This window comes from Sphaeramia orbicularis, chromosome 11 (genome assembly GCF_902148855.1).
Source record: "Sphaeramia orbicularis chromosome 11, fSphaOr1.1, whole genome shotgun sequence".
In the NCBI taxonomy this organism is placed as follows: domain Eukaryota; kingdom Metazoa; phylum Chordata; class Actinopteri; order Kurtiformes; family Apogonidae; genus Sphaeramia; species Sphaeramia orbicularis.
This window is the reverse complement of record NC_043967.1, coordinates 36,653,918-36,679,341: the sequence shown is the minus strand read 5'-3', so window position 1 is coordinate 36,679,341 and position 25,424 is coordinate 36,653,918. Positions and strand designations below refer to the sequence as shown.

The window sequence follows — 25,424 nt, the reverse complement described above, 5'->3', positions numbered from 1 at the left end:
CCAACTCTGACTAAAGCAAACATATGGACACAATGTTCTGAGTATATAGCACGCTGGCAGAGGGTTTGTAACAAAGGTGATTCCTTCACGGAGGAAGCACTTCCTGTGGGCTTCTATTTTAAAAAGCAGAACCATTACTCCTGTCAGCCAATCCACAGTTATTGTGCCCACATCTATGTGATATTGAAAAAGGCATGTCAAGCAGAACAGCCAAATGAAATCCACTCCAGAGCTGGCTGAACTTTTTGGCTACCCTTGAGATGGAAATGACCCAACCAACTTCTCTCCTAACTCAACAGATGGCTTATATTAATCCATTACTAGTGTTATCAGTTTCTCAAACAAAGTGGGTTTTCCCAAGAATTTCTGAGGGGGGTTAGGTCCTGTGGTTGTAATTGAGGGGTCATATTATCATGGGTTTTGGTGGGGTTAATGTTATTTTACTGATAACTTGCAATTTCACGTCATATTTCGTTACAATATCTACAAAACACATGCAGTGGTTTCACATAACACCCAGGCATTGCCAAGACAAAAAGTAGAACAAATATTTTCGAGGATGAGGTAAGTGCACTGTCCTAAAGTAACCCTTCACAGTTCTGTGAGATAATACAACCAGAACTGTCCATGTAAGAGGTAATGGGTTGGATGATAGATGGTTTATAGTGTTAATGTTACTAGACAAGGAAGTTTATTTAAGTATGTTTAAATGATTTTTTTAAATGTTTGTCAGCACTAAAACTTTTCAATGAGTCCACATTAACCTGTAGATGTGTATCACGCATTACCTTAAAAGTGGTGACACAAAACAGGTTCAGAAAGCATTCAGCTGCTGTTCCAATTAGCACTGTTCGTCAACTTCCATTTTTTACATCACTAAGTTATTAAGGTCATTAGCTAAACTGTAAATGCTTGATTCCCCTTCGTTAAAGATGGGGTAGAAGATCCTGGAAAAGCGATTAGAGCAAGCTACATTTTGAAGGTACACAATTCACAAGTCCAATCCCTTTCTTCAGACTTCCCCCCGAAATCACGCCTCCAGAGTACCGGAACGCTCAATGCTTGTTCCATAGGGTTCACGAGCGCTACACAGCATTAATTTGCCCCCCCCAGTATGCGGATCCATGCATACTTCATTCATTCTCCTCCAACACCCCCCGCTCTTATGATTCACCCCCCCTCTGTGGATCTGTGCGTCCCTCTGAATTCAGGTCTGTATATCAGTATATTAGATCAGAAATTGGACTTTTCACTTGTTGTTTTGATGCGTGTTCTAAGTAATCTCGGGCTAGTAAGAACAGCTGATTGCAGTAAGACTGATGTCAGGCTACCAGCCCACTAAAGTTTGCTATGAATGCTGTAATCCTGTGCATTTCACCACTATGTTTGTCGGCAGAACAGCTCCAATTCATACCTAACTGGCAAACGTTACATTCCCTAGTGATTTATGTTAGTGACAAAACGGCTTTCCTGTGAACCTTCTATCCTAATATAGCTGATATAGCCAAGCTCTGGCTGTGGTTCTGTTTCCTGTCCAAGTGCTCCAAGCCTCTGAGAATGGGTGATTCATGCACCCGCAGAGGGGGGAGTGACAAATGGCAGTTGAGTTTGATAGACATATCACCATTCAATCATTTTGACGGTCTGGTTAAAATGATTGGATGGTGTTTTTTCAGTCCTGTCCATTCCACAGGTGACTAAAATATATATTTTTGTATTAGACCATTTAATTAATTGGTTGCAATCGGGGTGTGGAGAGTATTTTAAGTAATATAGTAAAAAATGCTCCCGGAAAACATCTCCTACCCTATCTTTAAGTTCTTACACATTCTGGTCTGCCATGTTTACTGTTCAGTTTATCATGAACAGTAATGATCATGATAAACTGAGCCTGAAAGGTCTGAAAGTTTATCATGACTTCAAGTGAAGCAGTGACTCCACATGAAGATGCTGATCTGTAGTACAGTGATAGAGATAACCCTATGTGAGGACAGATAGCGTAAGAATAAAGAGAATCTCTGCTTGCTGTTCAAAGTTAAGGCTCTATGCGACCTACATGTAAGTTGTCACCTTACTGAGAGTGAGACTCTGCCAGGCCCGGTATATTCAGTCTGTTACGAGACTGTGGCAGAACAAGATATACATAGCGGGCTGCCATGGTCTATAAAATTAATGGGAAACACTGTTGTGATTTATTTGGCTTACACGCTGGCTTTCACCTGTCTCTCTCCTACTGTCACACAGCCGTGCTTTTTTCTGTGCTTTTTAATTTTCTGAGGTGCTGACACAAACACGGACCGTTCCTGACAGATGTAGAAATATTACTTTTGCATGTTTTGAACACTTCTCTCCCTTTCTCTTTCAACAGAGGTTGTATGTTTTTCCACCACAAATTCCGAACAATCTGCTCTGTATCTATTTCTGCACACCAGATAGCCATGTGACCATACAATGCACACGCTTCACTGCCTAAACAGAGGCTGATTGGTCATCTCTTTATTATGGCTCTAGGTAATGAGCAGATTGCCAACAAATAGAATAGGTTGTCACGTTCACGGGACCACATTTTTTATTTAATTAAATCTTACCCTTTACGATCACAAATACTGACATTGCCATTGTGATTAGACTAATCGTGCAGCACTAATGTTAACACAAATCTGATGGGAGCAGTCTACTCCCACATACTGACCACTATCACATGCAGGGACAATGTTTTCCATGAGTCATCAAACTCTGCACCCTGCTACGGTTCAGAAATTTGTCAAAGTGATCCTAGGTTACAAAACACAGTTAGATATTTAGTCCTACAAAGGCTCACACTACGCTTTATTATAAAGTGTTGTACTTGAGGGTTAAAATAATCAACTGCACAAATTTAGTCTGTACAAAAATGTTTTCGAATGCAGCACTTGTCGAGAGCATTTCCCAACAGCAGTATATTGCTTGCTTGTAAACACACAAACTCCATCAGCAATAAAATTTATCAAGTGTAGCCTTGTAATTTTGTTTTGTACAAACCACATTTTTACAGCCTCGATAGATGCAAACCAAATAATTGAAAATCAGCTATTAAGGCCACAGGTTAAAGATAAAAACAATAATACAAACCTAATCTATAATGAATTTAGACTCCAGTTATCATGTCCTTTCTAATTATTGTTTTCTATTTTAAGATTGGATTGTTCGTACTGATTACACCACCCCTTTCAGAATCAAGAGTGGACTTGGTGGTTTATGTGTGATTTATGTTTTTTATGTTAAGTGATATGACTACAGGTAACCCGCTACCCTGACAGTGTGACGCCATAAAGCTAACAAACACAATACCTTGTTGACCTCCAGGATTTCTCGCCTCTCCTCGGTGGCAGGGCGGCTCTGGCTGGCTGAGCGATCTTCGAGTTTAGAGCTGTCATCCTCCACAAAGGGTATCAGTTGCTGGAAGGGACAGCAAACAAAAATCTGGCTATATTATTTACTGTTAGCAAAACGACTGTAAGAGGATCCCATCCAAAGCACTGACATATTCAATAAAGTGCAATGTATTAAGTTTATCATTTACAGTTAGATACAAAATTTAATACTATAATCTGTCTGTGGCGAGTTACAGTCACCTACACAAGTGTAATGCGGGTGTGAACTACAGAGAAGAAACTTGGCTCTTCTCACTGCGACATGAGCTGTCCTGAAAATATATGTGAAATTTTTGCATATTTTGTCAGAAGTTTTTATTTTTCTTTATCTACAGCCAAACATATAGACAGTAGGGCTGGGCGATATGGAAAAAAATCATATCAAGATTGCTTTTTTCACATCAGACGACATCGATATTTATCATGATATAAATCAAATCACTATTTTTGTCAAGCTTAAATTTTCCGTTACTCATAAGTTAGTTGTGAAGACATCAGAAGGTTATTTTTGATTTAAGTATGATTTATTTTTGTCAGAGGTTGAACATGACAGATGTGCTGAAGAACATTATACAACTGTTTCAGATAAATAAAACAGGTACATATATTTAAAACTAAAGGAAAAGTCGGACCAGCAGGCAAAAGCTGTCAAATTTTAAAAGAGAACACAAACAAAAAAGACCACCTTCACAAAACAATAATGGGTGTATATTAGGGCTGGGTAAAAAAATCGATTTAATCGATTTTGGATCGATTTCTTTTCAATTTTGCGTAATCGATTAATGGTGGATGAGATCGATTTTTCAGAGCAGGACCGCGAGTAAATGACTCAGAAACCGCCGACGAGAAGCGCGGCCGGCTCCGTCTCGGGCGTCTTGGTCATGCTTGCGACGGTTCTGGCATAGGAGGAACAAGGAGGAAGGGTGGGGAAAACCCCTCTGTGGGAGATCCCCCCAGCCTCAAACTCGAACTCGCAGTGCGGAGGAACTGGCTGGCGGTGCGGGTCGCGGAAGCCGATCGTTCTAGAACTATTAACTTGGATCACCTGTGGTTGAGTGCGGAATTAGAGGAATAGTAAAGCGGAAATCACAAAGCTCCACCCACCCTCCTCCTACAGTGAGTTTCTTGTCCCAAGGGCCCAACATGAGTCTGTTTCAGGGGGGCCACACTGGTGTCAGTGCCCCAGGGTGACAGTAATGTGCCTTAAGGCTGGAAGCACCAGCCATAAAACAGAATAAAGATGACGAAGAAGTCCGTTCTGATCCACTGGAGAAACATGGACAAGTTTGTGTCCTGTTCATTATTTCAGAGCTGATTCATCTGTTTACTGATGAAATGTCAGATTTATTGCCTTTCTAATATCAATATTGATTCTGTTTTGCAATGGCTGCAGTATTCAAATAATCAAGTTGCAATTCAAAATTGTACTTTGGTATCACTACATGTATCTGAATCAATCAATTAATACTAAATCGAATCAAATCGAGTCGCAATTAATCGATTCAGAACCTTATGAATCGAAATCGAATCAATTAAGGAAATTGGCCATGATACCCAGCCCTAGTGTATATACGTGGGGGCACATTCCTTAACTGCCGTAACTGGCGTAAAAACCGAAAGTGAAACTTAAGGAAAGGTGCGCACTTGCGTTCTTCTCACAGGCTACATGTATTCGTTCGGTACACCTCCGTATTGTATTGAAGGCCCTGAACTGCAACGGTTCACATCCTACTTCTCACTAACCTGGTCGCCCAAGTTCTCGATCACATTTTCTCCTGAGGGTACACTCATTATCCCAAATATTAGCGTGTGTGCTGCAGCTGCTCTTATGCCTGTGCTGTGTGTGTTAACCTAACTTGTCGTGGCTCTAGCGTGATTGGTGCGGTGCGGTGCTACTTAATTATGATTGGCTGTTCTTATGTCTGTCAAAACATGGACGAATAAATTCTATCAAAATTCTATCAAGCATGTCTCATATTTCTACTGAGGAAAAGTTATTTTGCGATATATATCATTATCGTTTTATCGCCCAGCCCTAATAGATAGTATAGATAGATAAACAGAACCCAGTTATCTGATGCATATTTACAGCTAGAGGAGCTTTTCAAAGTTTAAATAGTGAAGTAAATAAGAGGACAAAAAGGTATAATATAAAGTCAATGCATTAACAAAACTAGACATGAATCAACATAAAAGACTATTCTTGATGCATGATTCATGCATGAGGGTGATACCTTACTATTCACTTTAATAAAGTTGTCGGCATACATGCTGCTCTTACAATCACCACTGAAGCGTGGCGGCACAATATCATAAATTTCACATACTTCAACTCAAAGATCAGAACAAAAGAACAAACTTTCTGATGCCATCCATCTTCAAACAAAATAGAGGGAAAAGAACAGTGCAAGTGTGCAGAATAGTGATTTGATTTTCCTTTCAAACATCCACACACAGACATTTCTCATTTTTCTGGTCAGAAATAGAACACATAACGTTTACAGCAGATTTGATTTTCTTTCTCGCCCAAAGAGGAAATAAAATATTTTCCACTGAACATATTTTCCATCACCAATGAATTGTGTGACTATTATTACTGAAATAACCATTGTCTCCCTCCGTCTCTCTCTCCCTCCTAACGTCCACAGTGCTGAATGACGCTCGCAGCAGCAGCTACTTTTCATCATTTTTTCTGATTCGTCACATTGTTATTAATAGGAATAATTCAAATAAAAGCCAAATGAAGTGCTTAATAGATGTTTTATCAGTCATTTCTGACTACATAAGTGAACTCCACAGAAAGCCATGGAGTGGTTCAAACACTGGGTACTATTTTGTTTTCCTCTCATATTTAAGGAGCAGTATTTAAGAAAATGATGTACTTATATATATATATATATATATATATATATATATATATATATATATATATATATATATATATATATATATATCCCTTTCATTCCTGAGTCTTTATATTGTAAAAGGATTACATATTCTCATTTTACTACTTGCTGAGCGCAGATATAGGTCTGAATCATGTGCGTATGGGTAACCTCATCCAATGAGTGGCTTTACTCCAGATATCTCCGCCGTCTCATAATCTTGTTCCCATGAAGTGGTGAAAATGGGGATTCTGTGTAAAGCTCTCCAACACAGGCTGAGCCTCACCCATCTCTCTTGAACATAGAAAGACTGTACTGGCAGAGTGGAAGAGAAAGCAAGTGGGAGATTAATTCATTTTTAAACGCTCTGTGTGCTTGACCTTGTCTGCTTGACACTACAGTGAAGCTGATGTGCAAGAGTCTTCAGGCGAAGCGGCATGCCTGAGAGCCGACAGGATCGTCACCTACTGCTTTACGTCATATTGCCACCTAGTGGTCACCTCAAGCATGAGGAGCAGAGCAGGACACCAGCTTCAGAGACACCTCCAAGTAATGAGGAAGGTCTGAGAACAAATGGTTCTTCATGCAACACAAAGCAAGGGCATAAAGCATCCTATACTTAGAATGTGTGACTGATGATATGTGTGATGACCTTTGTGGATCTATTGCATGAAACTCTAAAATGTACGTACAGTGTAAATGTACTTCAGTGCAGAGCTCAATGATGTGCAAAAAATTTGCTTTGACAGATAATGCTAATTAATTGGAAATTGTAATTTTTGTATTTGATTTTCTGTGAAAAAAATATTGGAACAATCCACTACTATATGAGACATTTTGCAGCGTCTGAGCTTAAGAAACACAAATGCTCTGCAGTGATTTCTCTACCACTCTGGGGAGAAAAGATACCATATTAGCCCAAACAGACAATGTGTATTGTTTTCTGGAAATAAGCTTTTTTAACGTGGAGAAGAGCTCATCTATAATTTGATAAACTGAAATTGTGCCCTGACTTCTCCAGTGAGCAGATGTGTTTTGTGTTTCTTTGAGCTATTTTCTGAAGGTTGTGAAAACACAAGTCAAAAATTATGCAAAACTCTATTGCTTCTAGTTGAATAACAATCAAACGAAGCTATCACAGCCCTAAACAAATCTAAGGCAAGTGCTGTCATGATGTGATTTTTGTTGGTTTCTGTACCAAAACAGCATGTTCCCTTAGACGTGGAGAATCTGATTTGTAGCTTGGGATGCCCAATCACACAATAATACTTCATTTTTAATGGTATGTTGGAAGACATTTTAATTTTATTTTTTTTTAAAAATGGATACTGTACTTGATCATTGTGATTTCAACATTTCTATTAATTCTTCAGCTCTAGTTCAATGTCATGTCATTTGCAGGCTACATCAATGATGGTGATATGTCTTTCACTTTCATATACTAACAAGTGGTACCAGGCACAACAAACACCGCCCCTCGAACGTATTGCAGCTAATTTTGGCATCGATCCAGCTGATGTCATCATGTCTGTGTGTGGTGATATCAGCATATCAATTGCCTCTATATATGTGCCAAGTTTGAAGTAAATTGAAACAAAACGTATGTATTTATAGACATTTGACATTTCGCCCATTATAAGCAAATGGGAGAAGAAAAAAGATTTTTTAAAATTCATAAAAAATGTGAACTTTGACCTACTTTTCCCGAAATGTAATGACATCTATACTGGGTCACTGGCAATCTATAAACCCAATTTGGTATGAATTGAAGAAATAGTTTTGCTGTTTGAGTGTTAGCAAACAAACAAACCAAACCAAAAACAACACCCCTTGCCACCCCTTCGGGGGCCAGGATATAAATATACATATCAAGCTTAGTTTGCACATTTTTCAGGCAAACAATACCCCATTTTAATTAAAACTGTAAATCTTTCCATTGAGAACAAGTAATGTAAAGTCTCCGAAGCTTTCTTGCCAAAACAAAAAACACCATACCAGACAAGATCACAAGATTTGGCAGGAGTTTCTTTAAACAACTACAAGCCAACAAAAACGACCATACTGTAGGAAAACACACCTTGGTCCAATGAAGACTTGGAACAACGCTAATCTAAATCACATAAAGTGCTTTAGACCTGGGGTTGTGCAGCTGGAGTAGAGGCCCTGGGGACAGTAGACAATGACTGGAGAGAGCTGCTTCGTCTGGATGGAATGGCTGACTGGTGTATGAGTATGTCTGGAGCCAGGCAGTGTCAAGACTAACACAAAAGAAATGTAACAAAAAAAAAAAATGCAGACAAACAGATGGAGAGGAAAAGTCAGATAGTCTACGAGGGAAAGAAGAGGGCAGAGGTGGGGAGAACAAGACACAAAAATGTGAAAAGAAAGAACAATAAGACAAAAAAAAATATAGAGGCGAAAAAGTGACAGGAAGACATGGAGACCAAGAGGCTGAGAGAGGCTGAGATCTGGATGGCGGTCTGTGTTTCTGTCAGTTTCCAGGCCAAGCTTTTTGCCAAACTGTACGCTCTGACTCTTGGAGGAAGAAAAGACAGCAAGGACATGTGCAGGATATTATATCAGACAAACTATGAGCTTGTCTCTGGCTCAAGAAAAGCTTGAGGAAAAGAGGAAAGTTTTTTTCATTAGATAATTTCAGACCCGAGCCAATGACATATCGAATTTTAAAGGTAGTGAGCTGATTTTGGCAGCTTGTGGGGGAAAAATGAAATGTGCTGAGTAGGGCGGGAAAGATGGATGGAGAGTGTATTGTGTGTATGTGTGTGAGTGGGTTGCACATGTCGTTGTATATGTGCGTATACCCATGCAGCACTTGTGTGTGAGTGCGGCTGTGTGAGTCATAACCCCTGCCTCTTCCACAGAAAGATGGATGTGGTTTCCTGCCTGACAGAGAAGAATGGGCTAATGAAGTTCTCCAGGTTTTCTCACTGAGACACAAAGAAAGGGTGGAGAAAAATAAAGCAAAAAAATAACACAAGAAAATGAAAATTACAAGGTGAACATGTAAGGGAGAGGGAAATGAAATGCCATGGCTGTTCATGGCAGGAAATGACAAAGGGGAGGAGGACTTGGGCTCTGTCCAAAATGGCCCGCGATGTGCTACTGGCATACTGATTCAGTCCTCAAGTAGTATGCGTTACATATGCTATAAACTTGCAGCTTACCAAAGATACATGGACGAATATTATACAGGCTAAATTTGACAATACATTTGCTGCTTGAGATACTTCATCTTTTATTTTTAAATGGCTTGTACAGATCAAGATGGTCATATACAAGTTAGTCCAGCAACGACAAGTAAATTCAGAAAACTGCATCAAAATGCCCCGCCTTCGCTCACTGGAAGCTGGGATAGGCTCCAGCATTGCCACCACCCTCTGGAGGATAAGGCGGTCTGGAAAATGGATGGATGCACTGGTGTTTTTTAATGTAGATTTGGAGGAAAAACATGCATGCTCTTGCCTTTTGAAATGCTGAAATGAGCAAATAAATTATGTACCACACACGGGCAACCGATGCGAACAGTCTCATTCATATAAAACAATGGGAGATTTCTGTTAGAATATAGCATAGATTTCTGCAAACATGCTAATTGCTTCCATGATGATGAGCCTGGTGGTCATGTGACTATGTAGTACACAGGTGTCAAACATGTGGCCTGGGAGCCAAATCTGGGCCGCCAAAGGGTCCAATCTGGCCCGTGGGATGAATTTGTGGAATACAAAAATTACACTGAAGATATTGAAAATCAGTGGAGTCAACATAGTTTTAATTCAGGTTCCACATACAGACCAATTCAGTCTAAAGTGGGTCAGAACCAGTAAAATAGTCTTACAATAACCTATAAATGTATTTTTTTAGTGTAAAAAAAGTAAAATTACAGGAAAATGTTTAGATTTACAAAGTATCCTTCTACAAAAAATGGGAAAAACCCAAACAAATATGAACAACCTGAAATGTCTTTAGAGAAGCAAATGTCATTTTAACAACATTCTGCTCGTTACTAAATGTTTTGTGTATTTGTAATTGTAATGTAAATTGTAATGCACATGTGTAAATGATAAACTGAGGCAGAATATTGTTAAAGTTGCACGTATTTTTCTTAAGACATTTCAGATTGTTCATGTTATTCAGCTTTGTAAGGAAACTTTGTTGATGTAAATGTTTTCAAAATGTAATTTGACTTTTTTCACTGTTATTATTTCACTGGTCCGGCCCACTTGAGATTGTATTAGGCTGTATGTGGCCCCTGAACTAAAATGAGTTTGACACCCCTGATGTAGCAGGTTATTTTTACATTCTATCCATTTTCCACAATTTTCAAAGAAGCTGAAACTTAGTCTGATACATTGCTCAGCTGTCACTATTTCCGCTACATAAAAGATAAAATTAGTTAAAAGCAGGTACGTTGTCTACAGCAGCTTAATGGTGGGTCAACCAGCTTATTAAACCTTATTTCACATCAAAATCAGAGTGGCCATAGACCTCCTCTTGGTTTTTAGCTGTTTTTTTTTTGGTTCTCACATAAAAAGACTTCACAGAAAAAAGTCTATTTTATTTTTATTTTCTATGCCCGTGCACTCACTTGCAATATCACCAAGTGTTGTAGAAGGATTAATTATTTCCAAATAGAGCTATTCAAGTCCTCTGGTGAAAATCATTATAATACACTAAGTTACTTTACATATGCAGATTACTGCTCATATTCTGCAGGATGGAACATGTATTAAACTATATACACATAATATGAATACAGCAGGTGCTATATGTGATTCTGAATACACCACCAGACACAGAAAGGGAAACAGAAAACAGAAAAGCTCAAGAGAAACAGGAGAAAACAATGTGAACATAAAAATTAACTGAGAGATCGAAGGGGATGAAAAAGGACACAAGCAATAACAAGAGAGGGACTGAAAGAACAGAATGACAAATACATACAAAAAGGGGGAGAAAACTTGCAAACGATCGAGGAAAAAAAAACAGAGGAGGAGAAAGCAAAGGATTTGCAACGACAGCTGGAAAAAAAAAAAAGAGGAAAGCGCTGACGTGTGCATTTGGTCCAGCTGTTCATTAAACGGCTCTGTTGCTAATTAGGCTGCTATGAGGTCACGCTGTCCGAGTCATTGATTCCACTTCCTGTTTCGGGCAGCCAATAGTGAGCGGCTGTCAGGCAGGCACCTGAATTCTCCAGGATGATAAATGGCATGCACACCGGGGCCAAAATCAACGACCCTCATTCCCAGACAAACATGGCTGGGCTGAGCTATTGGCTGGTCAGCGCTGGACCAGGTCTCGGTCTCAAGGGGAAAATAATAAGCATTTAATTAAGGAGAAAGTAGTGGTGTACCGACTAAATGAAACTTTACATTGTAACTGAAAGGAAAATGTCAGCTCACAGACTTTGAAATTGGGGTGAAACAGCAGATGAGTCATTTCGGATATATCATTCGAAATGCCTCTGACCGACTGTATTATTCAGTCCAGAATATGTACACGGTGGCAGCCATCACAAATTTGTTCCAATTTAAGAATGGTCTCCTCCCACATCCTTCTTTATCCTCAGTAGGAGTCTGGTGAGAGAGATTAGCTCCGAGCCAATCTGTAGAAATTGGGAAGGGACTGCCGCAGTCATAAATCCAATCAAACAGTGGTGGATAGCCTCGCTGTAGCCCTGCATGGAGCCTCACACTGTGCAGGCCCAGTCAGTGTCTATGTACAGTATGTGTGTTTCTTGGGAACATGCTTTTATGCTGACATGATACAGAGCACAACATGAATGTTTATGTGCATGCAGTATCAGCATATTTACTTTGAAAGGGGCTATATGTAGTACTTCTACTTTCCAATATAATTTATAATTTACACAATGACCTAAAAATATCATTAGAGTGTTTAGAATGAAGAGTTCTGAAGACACAAATATACTGGATTTTAGACATATGAAATTAATCTATTTACAACAGTTTGGGGGATTTATGTGACCACTAGAGGGAGTAGTGAGTCACTCTGCCGGTGAGGAAAACTCAGAAAAATAGGGCCAAATGTCCTGTAGTCCAACAGCATATTTAAAGACATTAATTGATATTCCTTTGACCTTTCAAGGTTACTGAAGGTCAAAGGTCATGGCACCAAATTAAAGCCCATATGTGACATCCTATCTATTGCCAATAGTAATTATATTAATATCTTCAACTGTTTTTGGACCTTCGGGCTGTTGGACTAAAAAGCGATGACAAATAATTTTCAGAGGCAATGAAACTGACAAAGTAATAAAACCTAAAAGCACTGCTGTTTTCTCCACTGGGCACAGCTCTAAATGAAAAGAATGGAGTTTGATGATGAAATCAGTGTTTCTTCTACACGGGTGAGTTTGATTATGAGGCTCATAAAGGTATAAAGTCATTATGTGATGTAAAAGATTAAAGGTTAAAAGTGAACTTGGTTTACCCTCTTCATGAAGGAATTTGATTTACCCATCCCAAAATATACACAGAACCCAGCATTAGCAATTAGCATTAGCACATAGCACACATTAGGAACAGTGAGCTGCCATTGAAGGCACACGGGTACCAACTCCAGATCTTCATTACTGTGTTATTATATTTGTTAGGTTCTCTATTTGTTGATCCATGGTATAGACTAAATTGTGACAGTTTTGATCTTGGGATGATTCCAAACAGATCTTTAGTGCAGCTACTGACAACACAAACCATGCAGAAAACTGAGGTGATTTGTGGTTTTACTGTGGCTATTTTCTGTCTAAAACCAGAGCTTATATCACAAAGACACAAATTCAACACACCCGGGATCTGTTACTTGTCTGATATTCGTCATGATATCATAATGGTGACCAATATCTTAAAGGTGACCAATCACAAACATGGATAAGTTTAGATCAGCTGTAAAATTCCTACAAGATTCAAACATAATCACACAAATATGAGAGACACTGCTCACTGCATGAATGTGTGAGTTAATATTCTTAACGGTATCACATTATTAAGGTGCAAATGGTTCTAACTGTAATTTGATCTGTTTATTCTGTTACATTAATGCCATGCTTATACTGTATGTATGTTTATGGCATGTAAGATAGTTTTAGTCTTATTCTTTCAAACCTGGCGCTGCTAAATAGTCTGGTACAGTCTACTCTCGTTATACCGCCAACTTCCGTTCACGGCCAAATTGGCGGTATAGCGAAAATGGCGTTACAACGGGTTGCGTCCATAATGTGCATGTCTTTACTATATGATGTCTATGCTGCCTCCGTTAACCCGTTCTAATTGCGTTTCTAAATAAATCTTGATTCTGTTATGTTGTAAGGGATCATTTAAAGTGGGGAAACATTTTAAGCATTATTATACCGTGTCGGGAAATGACACCCCATCATCTTGAGGCTTTGGCTTAATCCCACGTCCTCTTCCCGACATCCTGACCTACTGAGTGTTCTGCGACAAAAGAAGGGTGGCCGTTCCGTAGACCTACTCGTAGCTTGTCGCGATCAGCGTCTGGCGCGTTTGTTTCAGTGCATTGTTAAAATTTATGTGTACTCGATGGCAATCACGCTGGCGGTATAACGGTCGGGAAATCAATGGTATAAGTGTTGTTTGTGCATGGAACTGGGCTGGCGGATGGCGATAGGCGGAAATGGCGGTATAACGGCGGGCGGTTTAACGAGAGTAGACTGTACTAAGTAAAGAGGAAACATAAGTACAGGGATAGCAGGTTTTCTGTCAGATACTCTAAGGTTAGCAAGTTTAAGACTTAAATACCTAAAGTCTGATTCAAGACTATTTTTTATATCACTAAATAATAGAAAATGAAAGGGTTTAGATAGTCTCTGTAACTTTCATGTTCTTCAAAGATCCTATTGGTATCACTGGGGGTTTATTTTTATTCTTTTATATATCCAGCATGAGGTCCTCAAGATCTTCAAGGAGAATTGATTAGTAAATAAACCTGATCTGCTCCAGAGCAGGGTAAGTTACCATGGCGATTTAACCTAAAAGTACCTGTGAGATACTGAAAACCCAGGGCTGAACCAAAAGTTAAGCTGTTAACCTATCGGTGCTGCACTGTAATACCAGCCCCAGAAGTCAGTCTGAAGGTGTACGAACCCTTTCAGAGACTTAGATTGGGTCTGCACAAGGAAAATAATGAAAATATATAATGTACTATAACACTGTCCAATACTGCAATGATGATATTACACACATTTTATAAAGCAGTTGGGTGCTTCTATGAAACTGGGTTCATTTTGGTATGTGGCACTTTGCCAGCTTTTTAGACCCAATAATAAAAGAGAAATTTGGACATATTTCCCCCAGGATGTACCTAATGATGACCTCAGATAAATACAAAAAAAAAAAAATACTCTTGCTCTGAGCCATCCAAAAATTAATGAATTTTTGATAAAATATTTGGCCAAAAATAGGACCAAAATGAGGACAGGAAAAGCTACCTAGGTGTTATCTTGAGAACATCGCTTGAAATGGTCTTATGTACTGCTATAAATAAAGACACTGTGTTAAATTTGAGGATCCTTGTATTTTTTCTAATCCAAACATGCAGGTTTTTCATGAAACGGCAGTCTCATTCCACGTTTGCCGTGTAACCCATCGTGTCCACTCACATTACATGCAGAACCTGCCCATTTAAACACATACAAATCGCAAGTGAGTTTGCAACAGCGGTCACTTTTGTGAAACACTGCCTTGCACAACTGGTTCGATTCCCAAAATGTACCTATGAGAGAATTTTTTAAAATAGTAGTGCAAAATTTTTGTGTACTTTTTACCATGTTACATGCAGATTCTTGAATAAAAATAATATAAAAATGTGTTTTATCTGAAAAATAGTTTCTTTTTTATCTCAATAAATAACTGTTTTTAAAATAGACCCAAAGTGCTTCCAAACTTGCTTCATAACATTAGTCTACATTTGGTTTGAATTGTCAGCCCCCATGTCCTGTTTTTAGGAACCAGTTTAACAGAAGCACCCAGTTGTAAAACACTCAATTTCTCCATTTTCTGAATACAAAATATTGCCAAAACAGCAAAAGTGCTCTTCATTTTCAATACAAGGTCAGAGCTGCATTATTCTTGAAATGTTGTGTTTGCAAACCTTTTAGTTACCACCAACCTGTTTATTTTCCATATCCTCAAGAACGAGAGAAAACCAATAAACAAGGATAAAAATAGACTACATGTATTTACAGACTGATAGTAGAACGTGCTTTCACTGTCAAATGTGCATTTATTGCCTTGTAAATAATTCTTTAAATAAAATGGCATTAGAAAGGTAGTTTTCTCTGACCAAAAAAAGATACTAATAGCAATAAATTTGCTGTCCAATCAAACATGCAATGTGGTGCAAGTATATCCTAATGTGGCGCAGATAATGCAGATTTACTTTTAACAACAGAAGCTTATAGGGAATTAGTCTAGCTTTCATGCTGACTCTAAAAGGTAATGTCTTTTAGTAAGCCACTGATTTTAAGAATGTAATTGTATTCTTAGTACCACCTACTTAAACTATTGCGTTATTACCCAATATGGGTGTACAGCATGAATATGTCTATTGATAGCGAACATTTAAAAACATTCATGTGTATTTCTGTGTCTCTGTAGGAAAGCAGGGATGGATTGTGGATGTGGGCTGTTGTTCCTGTAGGTAGATGTCGGTGACTGTAACCAGCAGTAAAGAGACTCTGGAGACTCACCTAAAGCGACCAATGAATCTGCTGTGAGCTGAGAAAAGACAGACCTAGAGGGAGCAGGTAAGATAACAGTCCCCCAGGGCAAAGATGTGTGTTTGTGTGTGTGCTCATGACCAATTGGAGGGGAGTGCAGGGTGTGGTAATATAAAATGACCTAGTTCTTTTGAACTAACAGCTCTCTTTCCTAATTTAGTCGGCAATCCAGTGACAACTGGGCTGAACACTATGTGACAATGGCTGAAACCACAAAATCGTGACAGGTTCACACAGTTTGTGTTTGCACCTGGTTGGACTCATTGCTTATCAAATTAAAAGTGTAGTTCCAACAGCCCAGTGGTCTCAAACGCATCCTGGAAGATCTAACTGCTGAAGAACAGTTTATGCATGAATAGCGTAATGTAGGACAAAGTAGCTCCAAGTTTGGTGATGTAATAAAGCTCTATATCAGGGGTGTCAAACTCATTTTGGTTCAGGGGCCATATTCAGCCCAATATGATCTCGAGCGGGCCAGACCAGTAAAATAATGACTTAATAACCTATAAATACTGACAAATCCAAGTTTTTCATTTTGTTTTAGTACATTAAAAAAACCCAATTAAATTCTGAAAATATTTACATTTTACAAAAAAGATGTGAATAACCTGAAAAAACAGAAATTTCATTTGAAAAATTTGTGCAATTTTAACAATATTATGCCTCGACTTATTATTTATACATGTACATTACACACAATGTTACATAAACATTTGGTAACAGGCAGAATATTGTTAAAATTTTGGGGTTTGGAATTTGAACAGTTTCTACAATATTCCATCTCTTATTATTAACACAACTACAGATCACAGTGGATCCATAAATGCACCAAACATTTAGGAACAGTCAGAATATTGTTAACATTTCTCATTTCGGGTTGTTAATCTTTGTTTATATTTATGTATTTATTTGTATTTTATTGTGAAAAAATAGCTCTGTAAATGTAAATATTTTCACAGTGTAATCTTATTTTTTTCACTCAAATTTTTCACAAAGAAAATGTATAGTTGTCATTATTTATGCGTTACTGTGTTGTTATTTTTACTATAGATCACATTGGTCTGTATGTGGAACCTAAACCAAAATGATGTGGACAACCTGGACTGTTCAGTTTAATTTTTGCACTTTCATCCCGCGGGCCGGAATGGAACCTCCGGCGGGCCAGATTTGGCCCCCGGGTCACATGTTTGACACCTGTGCTCAATATGGTTTGACATTGGACAAAAACTGCTGGACATTATTTCACTGCCAGATAAAATAAAATACCATCGTAATATTTGTGCTTAATAGCAAGAATGAGTCATATTTCCAGCTGCTTAATGGAATAGGTGCACTATATTTTAATTGTAACACAAGTTTTAAATTCTCCTGAGTCAGAGTTTTTGATCATTCTTATTTCAGGGTTTTTGCCGGCTTTTAACAAGTTCAATTTAAGACATTTCGAGACTTCTTCAAGACATTATCACTGCAACTTTAAACCTATTTCACGCCACACTGAACCTGGTCTTACCCATATTAGAAGAAAGAGGTTAATAGAAACAATTGTAAGTTATTACTAAAAGGAGGAGACACCACTTTAGTCCACACAAAGTATTGCAACACACGAACTAAGAGAGTACATTTGTTAAATCTTGAGCTAGAACTTGATGAAAATGATCCCTTGTATGCAAACTAGGCCAAAACTTTCTTTAGAACGATACACACACACGTGTACTGTAAATGTGACAGTAAAAAAAAACATTTATCTTTTCACACTATCTAAGAGGAAACTGTCAGACGTGCACACAAAACTCTGAAGGACCCCTACACATTCTACACTCACACAGAATAAGAATTATTACCTTCAGATAAACAGAACCAGCAAATACAAAAACAACACTTTCTTTTTTTTTCCTACGTATATTATTCCACACAACAAACAAACAGCTCAAGCCTTCCTAGAGTAATGTATTAGACCTCTGGGATTAATGATCATTTCTCATTTTTATTATTATATATATTTTTCTCTCACAAAGCATATTTAATCTATTGCTGGTGTTTGCATGTATTATTGTGTCTCTGTGTTGTTGCTTTAGTCTATATTATATTTACATTTAAACTATATACGTTATTGCAGCTGTGTGTAGCACCACTGCCCAAGCCCTGTGAGGACAATAAAGGATGCCGAATTTCATCTGAAACATGTCACATCAGTATAACAAACCTCCTATTTGTCACGTCTCACCTCTGGAGGTATGGGATCCAGCCCAGCACAGTTTTCGTTGCATTTGTCGTACACAAGGCGCAGTTTGCGGAAGAGCACGGAAAGCATGCGTAGATGCTCCTGAAGTTTTCCAAGCCGGTCCTGATGGGTGTTGGGATGGTAGGTGACTCCATTGGGCAACTGAGAAGCAGCAAAGAGCACAGACAGTGTTCAACAAAGTACAACTTTACAGTATAGCTAGCATTAACAAAAAACAGCACCCTACGACTACGCTATTAGGACTGTTTGTTTTCAAAATGACTTAGGACTATGTGATGATGATGATGATGATGATGACGATATAGAGTGCTGTGCAAAAGTTTTGAACCCAAAGTAGGTTTGCTAATTTAGCAAGAGTATCATGATCATGTATAATAATATAAACTGAATTACAAAACAGCATTAAAAAAGGAGTTTCAGAAAAAAATGTAGTGAAGTATTTATTATTTAGTGTGACATTCCTTTGTACTTGAACTCTTCTGCACTGACATTACAAGATTTACTGAACTCATCTTCCAGTGTTTTACACAAGGTTTCATTCCACACACGTCCAATGTTTCTTATTGTTCGGGCTATTTTTTGTCATGGGAATAAAGATCCCACTAACTACTGACTGTTTCCTGTGGAAGCCGTCTTTATATAAAAGCCAAGTGGCCTCTGTGTGCATGCATGCATGTATGTGTGTGTGTCTGGGGATTCAGACAAAATCCAGAAAGAGCTGACTGCTGCAGTTTGGCATATTTATGTATTTTTAGTCAAGGAACAAACTAGCAAAAACGGCAAGTTCATAGGACCAACATTTTGGCAGATATTAATAATTTTGGAAAGCAATAACCTTACAATCATGTTGCTATACTCAGAATACTTTGGCGGTGACTGCTGGACAAATATGGTACAGCATGCACGAGTACACAACAGCATAAAAACTACCAAATCTAGAACCCATGGATCCTCACAGGTCAATGCGCTAGTGTAGTTTATATTTTTTGACTTCTCAATGCTGTACACAATATTTCTCTCAATTTCTTTGCTGTATTTAAATAAAAATACTGAAAAATGATGCTCATCCCCACCATGAAAAAAACAACAAACCTACATATGACCTAAAACTTTTGCACAGTCCTATATATTATGTGAGAATAGAAAAACATTTAACATATCTCAATATGATTTATGGATTATTCTGTTGTCTTGCAAAGCACATTGTTCACATCATTAGTTTTATCATTTGGATGATGTTTTGCAATATTCCACACATGCAGGAAATTTGCATCAAAGCAACTCGAACAAACATACAGGACAGGGAATGCGACACAAAAAAGAGGAATTCTGGACACAGAAAGGACTCCATCTATCCAAGATACAAGGAGCTCTTATCTAAAATGAAGGTCGACTTCTTCTCACGGACACAGCTTGAGCTTGATGAAATAAGGCTGAATGCCAGTCGTCATAACAGACTCAAACAGCACAAACCTCTTTCACCACCTACACAAGAGTCATGTCAAACAGAACAGCAGTAGGCACACTTCATCCATACAGTCATTTTGTTTACAACTATAGCTGACAGTGTTTGAGATGAGAGCTACAAATATGGTTAAGAGCTCAAAACAAACCTTTAACACACATGTGTATATTTTGTTACGAGCTTGACTGCAAATTTTCAGAAAGGTTCTAAATCACAGGAATAGAATAATGAAATATAAGTAAATATATTTTAATTTTGAGCAGTTCATATCAAGTATTATATTCATATGAAATTAACTCTATTGGATTATGTGAGTTTGGTCTTATAATTACATATACAAAGTGAATAAGAGTATGTTTATTAGATTCAAACTTACTACAATCGTACTATTGTAGGAGTTGTAAATCAAACAAAAAACAACTCAACAAGACCAAATAGTTCAGTTGTTTCACTCCTCATGTTTTCTTACACTTTCATACGAGCTGTCATCACTGGCTTTTAACTACAATGGGTGTAAAAGAGTAAGAAGACATGTTTTTATTGAGAGGATCAACAAGCCTCTGGGGCAACGCTGTCTGATTATAAACATCCTACATAACGTAAAACAAGCCTGCCTTCAGGGCAAGCAACGCAAAAAGGGATACACAGACGAAACAACAAAATACAGGGGAGGAGGAGGGAAGAGGGGGGAGGAAGCAGGGACAAGAAGATAAATGAAGAATTTTTATGAGTATAAAGACAGCCTGTGACTTCAAAAAAAACAAAAAAACAAGTCAGAACAATGCTGTTTGTACATTCTGTGACTGAGTGGTTGTTTTGGCCCGCTCCGGCTATGATTTTAATAAGGTGCAGGAAAGATCATTTCGGAAGAGCTGACAGACATCCATGATAAACTGGCGCTGACCCCGGTCTTCAGGACACAGACAGGCCTGAACTACGCGTGAACCGCAAAGAAAACAGATGGAAAACGAATAAGCTATACAAAATACATCAAGAATTTCACGCGTTTAAACCATGACAGCTATCCGTTGTCACTTGAATGCAATAACCTGATACTTGATATGACAATAAGATGCATTTTAACACATTAATAGGACACATAAGAGCTATGCATTGACTGTGGGGCTTAGCCGACCACAAGAGTAATAATATGCACATTTACATTTAAGGTTTCCTGTCAATGTAACTGCTATGAAAGGAGGAAGACCTTGCACGATTAGCCTCTATTCTTTCACCTACGGTTGAAAATGTAGGTGTAAATAGGTCTAAGAGCAGCCTGTTGAGAGAGTAACCTTCAGAATTCAATACAGTACATAGTGACAACCTGTGTGGTCACCTCTGTTCTCTTAGATATCAACATGTTTCAGCGAATATTTTTGTAAAAACACCTCAGAGTCTCTGGGCACAAGTTAACAGGGTGTCTGCACATTTTGTACACAGAATTTTATCATTTAAATACCTTTTCAATCAGGGAAAAAGAATAACATATCTGCAATAAAAGAAGGTGATATACCAGTCAACAGGAAACATTTGTAGATTATAACAATTTCTTCATTTACAGGATATGAGCAGTGCCAATGTATATGCAAAACCCAAAGCCCTTCCTTCCTGAACAACTGACAAGAAACAAATCATCACAAGTATATAATGAACAGCAAATTTGACAGAATTAGAATTCACATGATTGTATCAATTTTATGCAACTTTTTACTTCTACATCACTGCATTGGAAAAGCAACTACTGTGGTTTCGACTCCATTACATTTGACTGACACGAACAGCGGCAGTTTATCATTTATGTCCTTCCAAACCACAGATCTCCAAATGAAAAACCGGCCCACCAAAAGTTCCAATCCAGCCCACGGGATGAATTTGCAACAGTCAAGGGTGTCAAACTCATTTTACTTCAGGGGCCACACACAGCCCAATGGGATCTCAAGTGGGTCCGACCAGTAAAATAGTAACAGACAACTAAATAAATAAAAATAATAATAATTTTAGCTTTTTTTTCCACTGAAACAAACAGAAATTTGGAGTTGTCATTATTTACATTCATTATTATGTCATTATTATATTATTACATTTCTGGTCCGGCCCATGAACTAAAATGAGTTTGACACCTGTTTCCTGCTGTTTCCTGGTTTAGAGAAACATGGCAGTCACAAGACAGTGAAAAAACTAAGCTGAAGAAGTTGTAAAACTCCACTGAGATTTCTTTAGCACACTGGAGAGGGAACATCCACTTGAGTCGACAATGTGAGCCTATGTTTTTTTTTTTTTGTACAAAACTGGAATTATGTGGTGACTTTGTCAATGCAGGCAGACTTTTTTGAGTTTTATTCTAAATACTGAAATAAGTGTAGGTCCACAGTTACAAAAGAGTAAACAGTTTTTAACCCAATAACAGTAACATATATACCAATATATGACTTAAGTACACAACCAGGTTTCCTACAGGTTTCTACAAGTTAAATTTAAGTCTCCGTAAGACCTTTTAAAGACTACTTAAAACAGAATTTAGTGCTCATTTCACAGCCTATTTCATGACCATACTGGCAAAAATTCATGACTCCTAGAATTTAGGAAAACCTGTGTTAATCAGGTCGAGAATGATCTTTTCTCTAACCTGGCATCATTACATTTGCACTTCTCCATGCTTACTTTTCACTTCTGAGATCATTTCTCACCGGGGGCTGCAACGTTAGTGATAATTAGTTCTTAATTTCAATATAAATTGTCAGGCTGGAACGAGTGGAACTAAGTAGACGGTTGCATTCTTTGCAGCTTGGACATTTCCCAGACACATTTAAACACAATCCAGCAAAGAAGTTCATGGCAAACATAACTTAAGACCTACTATATCAAATTTAATATCTTTTTAAAGACTTTTTTTAAAGTATTAAATACAGATTTGCAAATTCAAGATTTTTAAGACTTTTTAAGATCCTGTGGAAACTCTGACAACATATCACCAAACACAATATCAACAACAGAATCTAAACTAGGTAATAGGTACTCCTTTTAACACCTACAGCACTAAAATGTAATATGCATATTGATACAACAGTAAAAAAAAACAAAAAAACAATGACAGGAATAATTTTACTGCATAGTGTCTACTGTTACTTGCTCTCGTGCAATAAGTAGGTTTTGAAATCCAAACATTGTACTTTTACAGCAGTAACTGATCTGAATCCTTCTTTCCCCTCTGACCTGCATGTTCCTGAGGAGCTGGAAGATCTCCATGGTCCTGAGGACAATGTCTTGGACTGTCTCCTGGCCGATGCGACATAGGGACGCTGTGTTGACGTCTCGAGCTGCTTGAGCTTGTGGCTGCTGTTGCTGCTGAGGTGGAGGCGGCTGCCCCCCAAAGGGTGACACCAATGGAGGGGTTGTCATGGAGACAGCAGGTCAGGATGACAGTGAAGTGGAGAGGCAGGTGAGATTACCTGTCAGGATATTCTCCTTACATACCTTGAAGGGATGGCACAAAATGGTAGAAGAGAGACAAATCGAGATGAATGGGACAGAAATAGCACCAAGATATTAGTTTATGTGAGATGAATGTTAACTTCTGGGATGAAAATCAAAACGGACAGAGTCACAATGATGTATACTGAGGTTAGTGCAGTAATAACAGCACAAAATCCTTTTTTTTGGCAAAAAAAAAAAAAGTTGTAAGAAATGCATAGAACTGTGTTGAAATAATGCTAATCCATTTGTGCACAGACTACTGATATTATTTGACAGTGGAAGCTATATTTTTAGAAATATTGGATTTTGAATAGCACGTGTATGTGAAAACTTTTGCTGGTGGATGGATGTGACATTACCCATGATGATCTGGTCAGTACCAGTACTTTATTAGTAATAAACTTATATACTTACTATTGCTAATTATTCTCTTATTCATAAATGTTATTATTGTGGATCTAAAACAATAACAGCTGACACAAAAACACAAAATGTGGCAGTGGACGGATGTGACATGGTTGTTACAGATCCCATCATACTGATGTTCGGCAGCCATGTCACCGTTTACACTAATGATCCCTGTGCAAAAACTAGTATCAGAGTTATTTATTGTATAGTTTATCATCATACTAAAGAGTAAATAACAATATAGAATTGTTATTTCTTTACAAAAACGCTTATTATTAGAAAACCGTTGATTTAAAAAGTGACGTGTGACATTCTTAATGTATGTATTGGCGTAACATAAGCAGGATGGATCAGCACCATACTCCATATTGCAACCTGTAAAAATAAAACATGTCGATGGCCAAAAAACAAAACCTCCTATCTGAAAAAATCACTTTTTTCAGGAAACAAAAAAAAAAAACGTTTAGTTTTATTATAGTATGGTCTTTGTTGAAGATATCCAAGCATATTCTACTGTTCTCAGACTCTCTATATTATGTGTTAACAATACATACTACGTATTTATGCCCCCCAAAGTGCAGTCCATTTAATGTGAAAACTCAAAATCTAAAAATTTGCAGATAGGAGGTTTTGTTTTTTGGTCATCGATGTGATATGTAGTACATAATCTTGTAAGAAAAATTGGGGAATCTAGAAGAGTAGAATATTAGTTTTTCAGGTAAATTCAGTTCAAATATAACTTGGCCATCTGTGACATGAAAATATAGCATTAACTGTGATGAAATTGGACATTTTTGAGCTGAAAACATAGTTCATATGACCATCAACATGTTGCAACAGAACTGAAATCCTGTCAATTTGCAGAGCTTGCATTTACCAACACAAAGTTCCTTTGGGGATTTACTTATATTGATTTCTTATGAACAAAGACATAAATAAGACCTCTAAGCAAATTTTAGCCGTTATACACGAGACACAGTAAAATAATCTAATATTATCTAGGTGTGTCAAAACTAAAGGAGACCTGAGTTCAGTAAATACATTCAATATAGATTAAAAAATCGCCATGCTAACGTCATAGCATCTCACGTTTGCTGTAAACCAGGTGTTTATACACTTTTACATGCGTATAAATAGTCTGATATAGTTGAATGCCACACCCAAAACAAATCCATGGAATAACGGTTTCATTAGCTAACATGGACAAGTGTAGTGACTGTCACCGAAGCTAAGTGGACAGTCAAAGCACAAGCCACTTCTGCTTTTCCTCGGTCTTTTCTTTTATGTCGTTTCACTGTCTCGCTCCAAAGTACATCGTAACTTTGCAGTGAGTGTTCATATGTATTTAATACCACGTTAGACAGCTTGTAATGTTACCTGTGTGCTGATAATTTATCTGTTTTGTTGACATGTCAAGTCTCGGCTCCGCTCCTTATGTCTCAGCTGCTTAAACTATCGCGAGATTTCATCATAATCTCGCGATGATGGTGGTAAATAACAGAATAGAAACGCCGCAGGAAAAGTGTTTGTGTCGTTTTTAATTGACTTTGGGAGATATTACAGTGTGTGCAAATATAATAAAAATACATAATGGAAGAAAATATCACACCAGCTTGAATGAGTATTATATTGTTGTCTTGAATTATTTTTATCCGTCCAAAAAACTTTCTTTTCAATGACCATATTACAGTAAAGAGGCGCAGTGCAAATGTGTTGAGGCTCCTCAGGGTAATAGCGCCATATGCTGGTCTGTTCTTATATA

General features: G+C 37.9%; 1 protein-coding gene across 1 annotated transcript in view; it reads right to left on the bottom strand.

Annotated features, from left to right (window-relative positions):
* The window catches only part of LOC115428470 (mediator of RNA polymerase II transcription subunit 30-like), a 41,685-nt gene extending 16,565 nt beyond the window's left edge, over nt 1-25,120 (bottom strand). Inside the window, exons 1-4 of the mRNA XM_030147530.1 lie at nt 25,040-25,120; nt 22,994-23,254; nt 18,298-18,456; nt 3,331-3,438 (exon numbers count right to left, since the gene is read on the bottom strand). Coding sequence (XP_030003390.1) covers nt 3,331-3,438; nt 18,298-18,456; nt 22,994-23,179 — 453 coding nt within the window. The 5' untranslated portion in view covers nt 23,180-23,254; nt 25,040-25,120. The remainder of the gene's footprint in view (nt 1-3,330; nt 3,439-18,297; nt 18,457-22,993; nt 23,255-25,039) is intronic.
* Between the last annotated feature and the right edge of the window lie 304 nt (nt 25,121-25,424).